The sequence below is a fragment of the Cavia porcellus genome, unplaced genomic scaffold, assembly GCF_034190915.1.
Source record: "Cavia porcellus strain 051 isolate PalLab524CR breed Dunkin Hartley unplaced genomic scaffold, mCavPor4.1 scaffold_2, whole genome shotgun sequence".
Taxonomy (NCBI): Eukaryota; Metazoa; Chordata; class Mammalia; order Rodentia; family Caviidae; genus Cavia; species Cavia porcellus.
In genome coordinates, this window is record NW_026947485.1 from 118,287,696 (window position 1) to 118,300,722 (window position 13,027).

Consider the following 13,027-nt stretch of genomic DNA (forward strand, 5'->3'; position numbering starts at 1 on the left):
GGGACCTCAGGTGAGCGCCTTACCAATGGGAGGACACAGCTTCGCTTACTGGTTGCTGGGCTCCTTATTGCCTGTGTGGCCTGCAGCTTACATCGGTATCCAAGTTCAGTGAGCCTGGGGCGCTAACAGTCTCCAGGGACCATTCCTGACAGAGCAGTTTCCTCATGGCCTGTGACTGTTATGCAGCAGTAGCGACTCCGTTCATCTTCCCTTTAGGGAGGCTTTAGGGAACCGCATTTTGCTCCTGATGTTCTGGATCTTTACGGTACTGAGGAGCATAAAGGGCTCAATTTTTTTTTTTTTTTTTTTTTTTCTTTTCAAGACAGGGTCTCACTATGCAGTTGAGGCTGGCCTTAGGCTCACTTTATAGCCCAGGCTGCTCTCGAACTTGCAATGATGTACTTGTCTCAGCCTCCTGAGTGCTGGATTACAGGAGTGCACCACCATGCCCAGCAGGGCTCAATTATTATCTCAGCTAATTTTTCATGAGAACATGCATGTTTCCCAAAGCCCTAACCACAGCAGATATGCCCCAAACCAAATCACACCAACTCTGGTAAGGTTGGCTCTTTGCATAGGACTTTTGCCCAGGACATTCATAATAGAAAGCCTGGGTATTAGACACAATTTGTAAAGTCTTTGGCATTTCTCTGTTAGTGCCTTATTACTTTTAGCTGATGGAGAATATTACATTTTATTGACATACTGGTTACTCCTATCTTTACTGACATATGGGCTCTTCCCAAATTTAAAAGAAAATGCTGTAAATATTTTTGGGTCTGTGCTTTTGTTCACAATAACTTTTAAAAGTTAAGACTAAGGTCCAAACCCAGAATATCTTGCATTTCAAATTGATACTTACATTCTAAAAGGGTTTCATCAGTTTACAAGGCAGAAGATGCTGTATTTTTTGTATATCCAATAATACAAATCTTTGCATGACCTGTAACGTCTTTTTATTAATTTTGTGAAATTCAGTTTCTAAGGTACTAATTTTGGTTTCTAGTGGTAACCAGTCTCAATATAGTCTATTTTTATTGTCAGGCATTATACTTGTGACTGCTTTTTCATCTGAAAGAGCGGTCTGCATGCTCTGTCATTGCAGTGTCTGCCAAAGCCCTCTGAAAATCAGAAGTAGAAATCTGAGGTCTCAGGCTCCTCCTAGGAAACCTCGAACCTATTTCCAGCTTCTCTGCCGCCGCCGTGGAGCACGCTGCATTGTGGAACACTCATTTTCCGTCTCAGTGAGCAGAACTTTGCTCAGAAGGGTGGAATGCACGGAATCTTCCCAGTTCACGCTTTGACCTGATTTTCTTCTAAAAGTGAGTTTGAGCCACTTTGTCTAGAATCTACTTCTCTCCCTTGGACTAAGCTGTCTCGCTCCTGTCTCCCTGGGTCCTTCCCTGAGCAGGACACCTTTGCGGGACTCCTCCAGTTTGGATTTTCCCACAGATGTGCTCCCACAGCACCTGAGCAGGTGCTGGGCCTCCGTTGTGGTCAGTCAAAACCAAAAATCTAACTTTTTTTTTCCAAAAGAAATACCTTTTAAATGGTATCTATTCATAAAAAAATTATCCAGAGATGAACAATCAGAACAAGTCTTTTTCCTAATCTATAAATATAGAATATTTTTTAGGAAGAAGGGAAAAAACTCGAAATAAATCAGCATACACCTTCATGTTAATCGTTCTTTTCATAGACTTCAAATTTGTACTTGATGCCCTTCTCCTCCTGGATCTCAGAAGGCACACCTGGGTACCTGTGAGGAAACAAAACCCCCCAAACAGTCAGAGGATTAAATACGCACCCATGGGACACAAACTCCCTGCTGCTTCATCCGAAAGGCATAAATCTCTTCCTCGCCCTTTACGGTGGAGAGAGGTCAATGCTCGCCCCTGTGAGCACCAGCAAATGCAGAAGGCAGGGCAGCAGAGCACAGGATGAATGCACAAAGCTGTCCAGCGGGAGCTGTCCACGTAGCCCTCCCGGCCCGAGCACTGGAGCTCTGAATCTACTTGGCTTTGTTTAGAATCCAGAGCCCAAGATCTTGTGTCCCCTACATCCCCTGATGACCAGCAGCCCGACAGATGCTTGCTCCAAAGCCCGGCCGCCCTCATGCACCAGGGCTCCTGATGCCCCTTCTGGCACGTTCCCAACACAAATGCATACTCCAGTGCTGACTGACAGGCCCCACACAAGGCTGTGGGAAAGGAGGGCTAAGGGCTGGCCCGAAAGCATTCACTTAATTCATCTTTTCTCTGCATCGGGTAGACAAAGAAAATGTAACTAAAATGTTAGGCACTTCACAACCAGGCGGCACAAGTGGGGCTCCTTTCACCCCACTGGCCTGACTCCCCAACCTAAGTCCCTTGACTTTCACCTCAACTACCACAGCCAGCAGGCTCCCAGCTCACTACTATAGTGTCAGCCCATGGGGATTTTGAGACAGGGTGCCATGGACTTGAACTGAGAGTCCTCCTGCCTCAGCCTCCAGAGTGTTGAGACTGCATGGGTGCAGCACCTCGGCCAGCTTCCCGCCAGACTCCTCATCCTCCTGACCCTTCTCCCTTCTCTCCCTCAATGGTCCGTTCCCCTTAAAGCAGCTAGGGTGATGGCGCCCTCTTCAGGAGCCTCACAACCTGCACCGGACCTACCCCTGACTGTCTCACACTGGCCTTTGGTTCCCTGGCCTCCGGTTTCTGTTTCCCAGGCGTCCTTCGTCCTTCCTGCTACTGCTCTGCTGGCCTCCTGCTGCTAGAGCTCTCGAAAGGTCTGGCTTCAGAGAGGACTTCCCACACCACAGTGCTTCAGTGCTCTGTGCAGCGGTTTGCTGCTGTCTGCCTGTGACCTGCCAGTCCCTCCCCTGCCCCAGCAGAGGTGCACAGAAGCCCTGGAGCAGCAGGCATGCCTGACCTTCTATGCCACAGCCCTTAAAACCCTATGGCGCCCGAGCTACTGAGATGGAGGTCCCCTCATCTCAATGTCACCCAGTTACCCTGCGAAGCAAGAGAGTGCTTCTGTAATTCCTAAGTGGGAAACCCGAATGCACTTCAGACTGACAAACTCTGTACTTACTCTGGGAGGAGCCTGTATTTCTTCAAATCGATTTCTGGGAAAAATGTGTCACTTTCAAATTCCTGCATGATTCTTGTCACAAACAGTTTGATGTGGCCTGGCCGTTCCATGGCTTCCTTTGAAACAAAGCAAAAGGCGCCAGCTTCCTTAATCTGAGTCAGATGACAGAAACCCTGAGAGTTTAGTCTCATCAGCTGAGTTTATAGCAGGCGAGCTCTGCCCCAGGGCTGCCAGTGCAGGCGTGCTTCCGGGAAGACCCAGAGAGTAACAACACCAGGGTTGGAGGCCCTTGGCCCTCCCTCTGGAAGGCAAGAGCTCCGCAGACAGCGTGATGTACATGAGCGTGGCAGTGTGCACCACACCCCTCCACGCAGCCCTCAGGAGGTCAGGCTGAACCCTGGGCACAGGTGACGGGAGGCAGGGCTGTCACTGACACTCTGTTCCCTGCTGCTTGCACTGTGTGCCCCTGAACCAGATGATGTGGGTGCAGCTGGGAACTTAGTGTTCACAGAATTCACTTTCAAGTGAATGCAGCCCAGACCCGTTCCAAAAGGACTGAACAAAGCAAAGAAATTCTTTTCAAGAAGAAATTTACAGTTGGATGAAAAGATTAGAGAAAATGTCTCTGTTCTGCCCATTATGAAGGAGGAAAGTCGGAGTTTGCAGAAAAAGGGCCTGAAGGGGGCTGGACATTTAGCTCAGTGGCATAAGCGCCTGCCTTGGAAGCAGGCAGTCGCGAGTTCAATCCCTGGTACCCATAAAAAGGAGAAAGACAAAAAAAAAAAAAAAAAAAAAGGGCCTGAGAAGTTTCACAAGCCGCCGGGATCCTGCATACTGTGTCTTTCTCCAATGATTTCTGTGTATGTGTTTCCCTCGTCCAAAGGCTGATTTTCTTCTTCCCCATAAATGTTAACTTTCAGTACTATTTTAAAATTCAAAGTATTCCATATTTATCCTCAAAATTTTAAAACTCTGTAAGTCATTTTGTATCAGGAAAAAGGTGTATTTTCGCTTTGTCACACTAGATTCCCAGATGATACGCAGTCACAGAACACTTCTCCTCAGCCCCCACACTATGCGACGATTGATGAGGAAAAGCTTTCTGCTGTTAACAGAGTCACACACACATCTGTGCTATCAGCTGGGAGCCTGCCCCTTCTCACTCAGCCACGCTGACCCTCCGGGGCAGGGCTAACAGCATCCACCGGGCACATCCCGGGGTGCAAAACGGTGTGGTTCCCAGCAAGAGATTCAGTGTGGCTTTCAACTGTGAACATCAACAAATGTCACCTGGTGCCTTAAACTGCACAAAAACTGATGTAAGGAGCTGGGGATTTAGCTCAGTGGCATAAGTGCCTGCCTGCCTTGCAAGCGTGTTGTCATGAGTTCGATCCCTGGTACCAATAAAAAAAATTAAAAAAACAAAAACTGACACAATACACATGTTATGTGGGTGGATGTAATAATTCCATCACATATAATTCAAATATATGCAACATAGTAAACAAAATAAGACAGATAAGCAAAGACTGAAAAACACACATCTGTATTTTCAAATACTTTGCACGCTAGTACCTATCAAACACTACTACTCAGCCTCAGACAAGGAGCTGCTGCTTCCTACACTCAGGGCTTCACTGCTTTAAATTCCACACTACGGGCTCCGCACTGCCCACCTACTGTCCACACAGACAGCGCGGAGTGAGAGGAAGCGGGAAGAGCACACCCTCCTGTCCCAGGCAGCTGCACCCACCTTGTAAACAGAGCTGCCCCCCACAATCCACACCATGTCCACTTCATTCGCTAATCCTGGCTGTTCAATCAGCTTCAAGGCATCGTCCAGACTAGGGGCAAGAAAATGGGCTCCTTGGGGAGGTTCCCTGAGTAGAAAAAAAAAAAATCATATTTCTGTAAACCTACAAGTGCTAGTCAAATAATCCGAGTATAAAGTAGTGATCATGAAACTAAAATTGCGCAGGTAAACCCTTCTGACAATTCACCCTCAGCCTCAGTACAGCTCACGATATCTGGCCTGTGTTTATGCCTCTAAAATATGGTATATGTACACCAAAAACCAAAACCATGTGTGCCACCTTGTGGTAGAAAAACACCAGAAGGATTGCTGTGTCTGCCGTGAAGGTGTAAAGACTACCTGGGTAGGGCCTAGGGAGCATTATGGGGTTTCCAGGATAGCCTGTCCTTGATAGGTTTTGGGAGCACAGGTATAACTACTGGCAAAACTTAGCAAGTGGATAATCACAACTTACTTTCCTCACTGTCTATAATATTTACCCCCCAAAAAGTGAGAGAAGTACTAGACTCTTGTTAATGACAGGCATGGAATCATGGAGAAAACACACTGCCACTAGTCTTGAAATGCATACACAGCCACGTGTGGCTACTGGACAGACATATGTTGGAGTTCTTGGGAGCGTGGAAGTGGGAGATATACAGCTGTTTAATGTGGTTATTTCTGTGTTGGAAAATTTTCACAATATGATATTAGAAAGAATATCTAAATGACTGTAGAAAGTCTGGCATGATATTCAAACTTTCATGTTTTGAATATGAGTTAAGCATTTAAACATGAGTATTACTGATTATGTAATTATAAGTACAAAGGAAAAAAGTTAAATAATTTCACTGATGTGTCAGCAAACTTGATGTCTCTCAACCTCCCCCAGGGCGGCACACCACCCTGTATAAATAAGGAATCTGCAGAACTAGGCCTTCGAGTAATTAGATGCAGAAGAGAAATTACAATTCACTGTCCACTACTTAGCCTGGTGTTTAGGGATTATACAACTGCCCTTGGCCTAGCAGTTCTGACACTGACTGCTCAAGAGGTGATGCGGATTATTCACTCTTTTCCAGCTGAAGGGCGCTAAGAGCAGGGCTGTGGCCCCCTGGGAGATGCAGCCTTAGCCCCGCTGGAGACCTCTGCCTGCCCTTCCTCACAGCCTGTGCAGAGGTTTCTGCACTCTCAGGCAGATCCCCAACGGTGAATTGACTCCTGGCAATGAAACTTCTGCAGCTCTGTCTTCTACTGAGTCTGCCTTTCTGCTTGGACCCTGACCCATATGCATTTGAAAGGAATGCTACGACCCCTGCCCTGTGGAAACAGCTGAGGATGCTGCATTTTTGGGGTGATCACTTCACCAATGCACACAAGGAAGTGTGCTCGCCAATGTCCCTGCAGGGTTAATTCTGCCCACCCTATTCCACTCTCGTAACCAAGCCAAACCATTAGAATTTATTCTGATAGGTTATGGCCAATGTCAGCGTAAACAAGAACAAAAGCAAGTGGAAATAAGGGTTCCACAGAACAAAGTGAATGATGTCAAAGCCATGGTTAAAGTCAAAGTGCCGGCGCTGGCTTCACAGGCAAGATGATCCCCCACCCCAGTCCCTGAGGCTCTTCTAGGCAGCAGGAACTAGATTTGTGTGAGTCTGGATGACAAGAAAATTCTTAGCAGAGTCAGCTTTAGACAGTCTCCTCTGAGGATTTTGGTAGCACATACCAGGACAAAGCATTATCTGCATGTTACAGTTAACAGGAAAAAAGAAAATGATTACAATGTGTAACTTTAAGCCTACCCCTCTTTTAAAAAACTGTTACCTAGTGAGATTTAATGTAACAGTCAAAGTGATATCATCAATCAGCTAAGTGGCAGAATAAACTGTCACTTGTTCATTTTCTGTGATCACATTTGTGATATTAAGCAGCTTTGATAATGCTACTTTTATACTATTACTGCTCTGTACACTAAGTAATGGGACACGATTTTGTTGTGAACAGTTCATATTTATGGTACTTACTTGAGTTCTCTACTTAGTACTACATTAATTCTGTCTTTCAAAGGTCGACTCTTCTCAGGAAGGGAGAACCAGGTCTTCCTACCCATGATCACCAGATTCTGTTTACCTATAAAATTACACAGAAATGGTAAGCTCATTTTGAGGAGTATACGTGCATTTTCACATCCACCACATGTATATGCATAGACAAGATTGTTCTGGTGCCATCTAGTGGATTTTCTTTAAAAAGGGAAAACCAGGGGAGGGGATGTATGTACCCCAGGGGTGGACCTGCTCAGCATGCAAACTCTAGGTTTCATACCCAGTACTGCAAAACCACCACCAAAGAATCTCTAAACAGCTTTATCATAATTCACATTTATCACCTGTTACCTAAATATAGTATCTATTTTTCTCTTTGAATTTGCCCAATTTATAACAAATATTTACCTTGAATCAGCTGCAACATGGATAATGTAGTAAAGAGTCCAGGTTAAAATTGAATGCAATCTGTCATCCACTAGCTAAGTCTTGTTAACTCTGTTTTAGGCTGAGGCAGGAGGACTGTTGAGAATTCGAGACCAGCCTAGGCTACAAAGTGAGTTCAAGATCATCTTGAAATATGTAGTAAGACTCCGTCTCAAAAAGACCAAAAAAAAAAAAAAAATCTGTGGCAGGGCCTGGGATTTCGTTCAGTGGCATAAGTGCCTGCCTGGCAAGTGTGAGGTCATGTGTTTGATCCCTGGAACCAAAAACCAAAACCAAAACAAAAAAAGACATCCATGTCAAAGGTAAATTACCTGCCCACATTCAGGACCTGCCAGTGGTTGTATCAGCTCTTTAGCTTTTACTAAGCAGATGTTGCTTAGGTTTTATTCTTTTCTCTAGTGAACATTTGGCTCATTACAACTGTTACAACTCATGATTCTCACCATTTTCTCCAGATATCCAACATCTAGCACTGTAAAAATTGTTTTAGAAAGTTCTGGGCCAGGGATTTAGCTCACTGGCATAAGTGCCTGCCTGGCAAGTGTGAGGTCGTGAGTTTGATCCCCGGTACCAAAAATAAAAAAAAAAGGTTTTAATCTTCCCTTCCTTGTGGCCCCAATTCAGGCTCTGTAAGGTATGGCTGCTGCAGCTATTCTAAGACCCACTCTTGGTCCAATGGTATAGGCTGCAATCTTAGTGTTACAGGCAACTGAGTTAGGTAAAAATATAATAGGCAGTCAGACAGGGCTGGGTGCTCAAAGGAACTAGTGCAGAAGACCGGATACCTTGCAAGTGTGGGGGAGACAGACCCTTCCTGCTGTGGGATAGGCCTTAAGACAAAAGATTGCACAAATACACCCACATTTTAAAGACTGATGATATTCTACACATGCCGCAATCACCCTGAGGAAGCCAGGAGCCACCATCCCAACCCTCTAAGGGAAGAGTCACTGCTCTTTAAGCATGTCTGCTTGCTACCTGACTCCCTTCCCCATTTGTTAATGATTTATTCCATTTCACCTGAACATTTCATCTTATTGGTTGACCACAGTTCTGTCCCACCTCATGCCCTCTGCCTCATGAATTCCCATTTCCTCTCATCTTGGATCTGTCTCACCTTGTGGTTTTACTCTAATAAAGTCCCTAGAAAAGACAGAGTCTTCGGCAACCTGCCCAGGACCCTTTCTGTCTCTCTGACTGAAGCTTTCTTTCTCTCAATAAACATATTCTGCTCTTAAACTTCGTTATTCCTAAAATTCATTTTTCAATTTTAAAACACAAACTCACACCTGACATTTAGCATGTTGAGTTTCATTCCTCATTTCACTAGTACCCAGGAGGCTGAAGCAGGAAGATGGGAGACCAAGTCTGACACCAGCCTGGGCTACATACCGAGACCTAGTTCTCAAGAAACCCAAAACACCAAAAGACTTCCTCTGGGTTCCATCCCAAGGGCCCTCAGGTTCTACTTAGCTGCCAAAAAGTTTTTAAAAGTGTAAATTAAAAGCAAAAATTTGATAAACTTTGGGAACTGCACCCAAATTGCTGGTAAGAAAAAAGATCCCGAGGTAGCATGGGAGAACTTCCACGAAACGTGCGCTGAAGAACCCACCTTACCTTCCACAGAGGGGGTCGTGGTCATCCTCTGGAAATACCCGAATTCATTCCTGCAAGGCAGAGATGACGTCACTCAGCAGGGCTCTCCTGAGCGGTGGCCCAACGCTCAGATTTTACTGTGGCCGGGGAGCCCAGGGGCCCAGGCCAGGCTGGGCTTGGGATCGGGACAGAGTCAGCGCCCAGGGTCGTCCTGGGGACCGCGACACGGCACCTGGGGTCGCCCTGGGGACCCGGACGTCAGCGCAGTCGCCCCTACCCCAGCTACTGCAGGTCGGACCTTGTCCCCCAACCCCACCGACCCTGCAGGTACCTGAGCGGGGGCCAGGGCAAGTCCCCGTTCTTGCCGATGCCCATGTTCTGTGACACGGCGACGATACAGTTCAGAGGGCGAACCATGACGGTGGCGTGCTGCAAACTGGCTCAGGAAGACCCTGGGTGGTGAGAGTTTGGCGCCAAACCATGGCCGCACCGCCCCTCCGCGCCATTGGAGCAGGCGCAGCCCCGCCCTCGAGCCCATTGGAGCAGGCGCGGCCCTGCCCTCTCGATTTCTATTGGTGTAGGTGCTACCACGCCCCTCAGCCCCATTGGCTTAGAAGCAGGCCCTCGCCCGTCCTTCGATCGCGAAATCCCGGCGTGCTCGCGCCTGCACACTTACGGGCAATCGCGCTCCCGCCAGCCACCCCTCCCCCCACCCGCCCCGCGATGCCGCGCCGCAAGCCGGCGTCAGGCGGTGTGACTACTGCAGGCCCGACACCAGGGAGGCAAGCCGTTTTGAGCCGGTTCTTCCAGCCGGCGGGAAGCCTGAAAGCTACCTCATCCCCGACCAGCGCCGCCGACCAAGCGGACCCTGCCTCCACAGCGCCCCCTGCGTCCACCGCACCCGCTGCGTCAGCGCCGCCTCAAGTGGGTTCCCTGGAGGGGCGGGGTTGTGGGCGGGGTCTAAGGGCGGGAGGCGGGACCTCGCGGGTGAACCCGCGCGATGCTGGGCTCCGTGGGAAAGTAGGGCTGGGCAGAGGAGGGAGAAGGGCGGGGCAGAAGGGGAGGAAACCTGGGCGCTGGGGGCCAGGTTACCTGGTTGCTATGGCAGATCTGAGCAGGCAGCTAGCGTTCTGCTGGCTGGACGGGGCTAGCGGCAAGGGACGAGTTTTTAAACCGCCAGCATGATCCTTTTCCCTAGCGGGCGGAGAAAAAGGAGCTGTGCTTGTTAATAGGTAGCGATGTGTCCAGCGTTGCTGGGACAGTGGGCGGACCCTGACTCCTGCGCGCCCGAAACGTGGCATTGGGTTAGAGTGGGTGAAGATTAGCTGTGAGAGAATGCTCGGCCACTGAGTACTTTCTGTTGCACCACCCTTCTGCAGAATAAACTTTTTTCCCTTTGGTACCGGGGATCAAACTCATGATTTCGCGCTTGCCAGGCAGGCACTGTGCTGCTGAGCTCTATCTTCGACCCCCCAGAATAAACAAGTGGTGAAAACATTTTGTAAACCAGATGGAGTATATTGCTGCATCGAAGGCCCGAGGTGGGCGCCGACTGTGGTCTGTGGCTCAGGCTGAGGGGTCAGGGCGAGCATCCCGACTGACAGCCGCCCATGCGAGTGCAGGGCCTGCGAGACAGCTTCAAAATACCCGCTTCACTGGTGTCTTCCCCTATAATTGCGCCTCCGCTGTCTTTTTGGGTGGTTTTTTGAGTGTGACCTGTATTCACAAAGATCTCACAAAAAGAATTCACAAAGATTTGATTTTTACATTCACCGTCTCCATGCTGTTTGGTGAGGGGACTTCAGTTTCGTCAGGTTTCCTGCCAACTAATAGCCGTCATCTTGTAGCATCTTCAGTAGTGAACATAAGCTATCTAAAACAGGGGATGGCCGTGTTACCACACTTCGGAGATGACATTATTCGATTGTTACCTACCTTTTCTAATTTTGCCTTCAGCAAGTAGATATTTATTTGTTAGAAATATTTTATTTAGCACATAAAAGAAGAGTGCTGCATTTTATTTTTCAGTACTGAGGATTGAATCCAGGGCCTTCGCACGGAACCACATCCACCACCCCTTTGTATTTGTTATTTTGAGACAAAATCTCATAAATTACTAAATTCTCCAGTCTGGGCATGCACTTTCAGTCTTTCTGCCTCAGCCTCCCAGAATGCTGGGATAAAGGTGTTCCCCACCACACAGGGGCTGTGATTCAAGTTTTATGCTTCGAGGTGTGTGGAGGCAGTAAAGGAAGTAAGGAAAGTTACGAGGCCATCTTTCGCAAAATTCTAGCAGGACCTGAGTTGCTGAGGCTCACAAGTACTGGTTTCCTTCTTAACCAAAGGCATTTTCAGAGCTAAAAGCACTGTAGCGCCCTCTGTGGTGGTTGGATGGCAACGCACTCCACATCATTCAGAACTGAGGTTTCACTTACTTCCTATACATCAAGTCTTCCCAGCAGAGATATCATCTCTGCTCTCTGATCTTCCGATACAGGCTGCAAAACCTGACAGAAGAAAGAGGAGACCAGCGGAGAGTGCCCTGCCTGTTAAGAAAGTGAGGAAAACCCAGGAACAGGAAGGCGGAGGGGGCCTGGCGCCATCTGTTGAGGCCGGTGAGTGCTGAGTGGTGCCACAGAAGGCTCCCCAGGGCCTTGGGTTCCAGTGGTTGGAGAGGGCTCCAAGCACAGCACTTTTTCCTTCAGGGACCAAGTGGCCCCCTGCCTGAGCTCTGGGGAGGTGGGAGGTGGGGACAGTGGAGCTCTCCCGACTTATTCACAGGAGCCATGTTACAAAAATGAAACATTCTTGATAGAAAAGTGTCAAGTAGCAGAGATTTGGAAGGCCTCACAGGCTTCTCTTTCAGGGAGGTGCTGCTTGCTGTTTGAGCCACACCGTGTTCATCCAAATTTTCTCCTTCATTCCCATATGTGTGGCACACACATCAACCTACAAATGAGCAGATTATTGTATTTTACAGGGTGCATTTTTTTTTTCTTTTTGTCTGAAACTGAGTTTTACTATATTGTTGAGGCCAGACTGGCTTCAAACCTGCAGTGATGCTCCTGCCTCGGCTTCCCGAGTGCTGGGATTACAGCAGTGCACCACCAGTGCCCGGCCCAGGGTACATTATTCTGTATATGCTAATCTGCAGCTTTCCTTCTCTACTTAGCAGAACATGCTAACGGCCTCCATGCTGGGTCACGTAGCACTGCCTTCTGTTTTGCACAAAGCTGTTTTCAAAGGCACTGAGGGCTGGTGGGGTGGCTCAGTGGAAGGCACTTGCCCAGCACCTGTGAGGCCTGGGCGCCGTCTCGATAGCTCCTCTGATAACATGCATACATGTGCGTACACACACACACACGCAACATTGGAAAACAGCAGCGTTCCTGACCTCCTGAACTTTCAGAGCTGGTGTTGGGTGGAGATAGTAGAGCAGATTTTCCCTAGTTTTGGGTCTCAGAGAATCTGTAATAAGAGGAGGTAGGAGTCCCCAGAGTTGGGAGCCCAGATAAATGCACAAGTAAACAATTAACAGTTCAGTGGCCATACCCGCCCACTGGAGACAAACATGTGAGGTACCTATTTTTGCATGAAAGTTTAAGTTTGGTTTAAGGGTCAACATGAAAAACTTCCCTGGGTAACCGTGCCAGAGTAGGGAGCTTTATGGTCTGGGCTTGGGTCTCGGTGTCCATGTGAGCTGCATTTCCAGTGTCCCCTTCCAGGGAAAGCTCCAGTCTGCTGCCCAGGTGAAGAAAAGCTAGGAATGAAACTGCTTTGAGCCACTGCTCTGTATTTTAGAACTGCCTTTCGTTCCATTGCCTGAGTACTGTGCTCTGATACAGAGTCTCTTCAGTAGGGTTTGCCCTGGGTTTTCTTAATTACTGACTCGGCATTTAGCTGAACTGGTCATTCATTTGCCTTTTTTGCTCCAGGTATTTTATTTATTTTTGTCACCTTTCCTGTCCTGTTCGTCCTTATATCTAGAAACCAACAGAAGCAAAATTTTCCTGTAGGTCTGGTGAAGGCTTCAGTAGTGAGTGAAATTATACAGATGTCTCAGTAGGTC

The 13,027-nt window shown here is 47.9% G+C and overlaps 2 protein-coding genes across 2 annotated transcripts in view; one reads left to right on the forward strand and one right to left on the reverse strand.

The window, feature by feature from the left end:
* Positions 1-933: 933 nt before the first annotated feature.
* Positions 934-9,410, reverse strand: Dhfr (dihydrofolate reductase). The gene is made up of 6 exons (XM_003479518.5): positions 9,290-9,410; positions 8,980-9,029; positions 6,895-7,000; positions 4,829-4,955; positions 3,076-3,191; positions 934-1,759 (listed from the first exon to the last, which is right to left on the reverse strand). Exons 1-6 carry the CDS (start codon positions 9,373-9,375, stop codon positions 1,681-1,683), a joined length of 564 nt encoding a protein of 187 aa, XP_003479566.1. The 5' UTR covers positions 9,376-9,410; the 3' UTR covers positions 934-1,680.
* A 28-nt stretch (positions 9,411-9,438) lies between these two features.
* Positions 9,439-13,027, forward strand: part of Msh3 (mutS homolog 3) — a 107,801-nt gene continuing 104,212 nt past the window's right edge. The window contains exons 1-2 of the mRNA XM_063245277.1: positions 9,439-9,882; positions 11,456-11,573. Coding sequence (XP_063101347.1) covers positions 9,439-9,882; positions 11,456-11,573 — 562 coding nt within the window. The remainder of the gene's footprint in view (positions 9,883-11,455; positions 11,574-13,027) is intronic.

Coding starts and splice junctions, on each gene's coding strand:
- Dhfr (XM_003479518.5), bottom strand. CDS start 9,375: ATGGTTCGCCCTCTGAACTGTATCGTCGCCGTGTCACAGAACATGGGC. Junction 9,030..9,289: donor TTGCCCTGGCCCCCGCTCAG/GTACCTGCAGGG, acceptor TCTGCCTTGCAG/GAATGAATTCGGGTATTTCC. Junction 1,760..3,075: donor AAATACAGGCTCCTCCCAGA/GTAAGTACAGAG, acceptor GTTTCCTCACAG/GTACCCAGGTGTGCCTTCTG.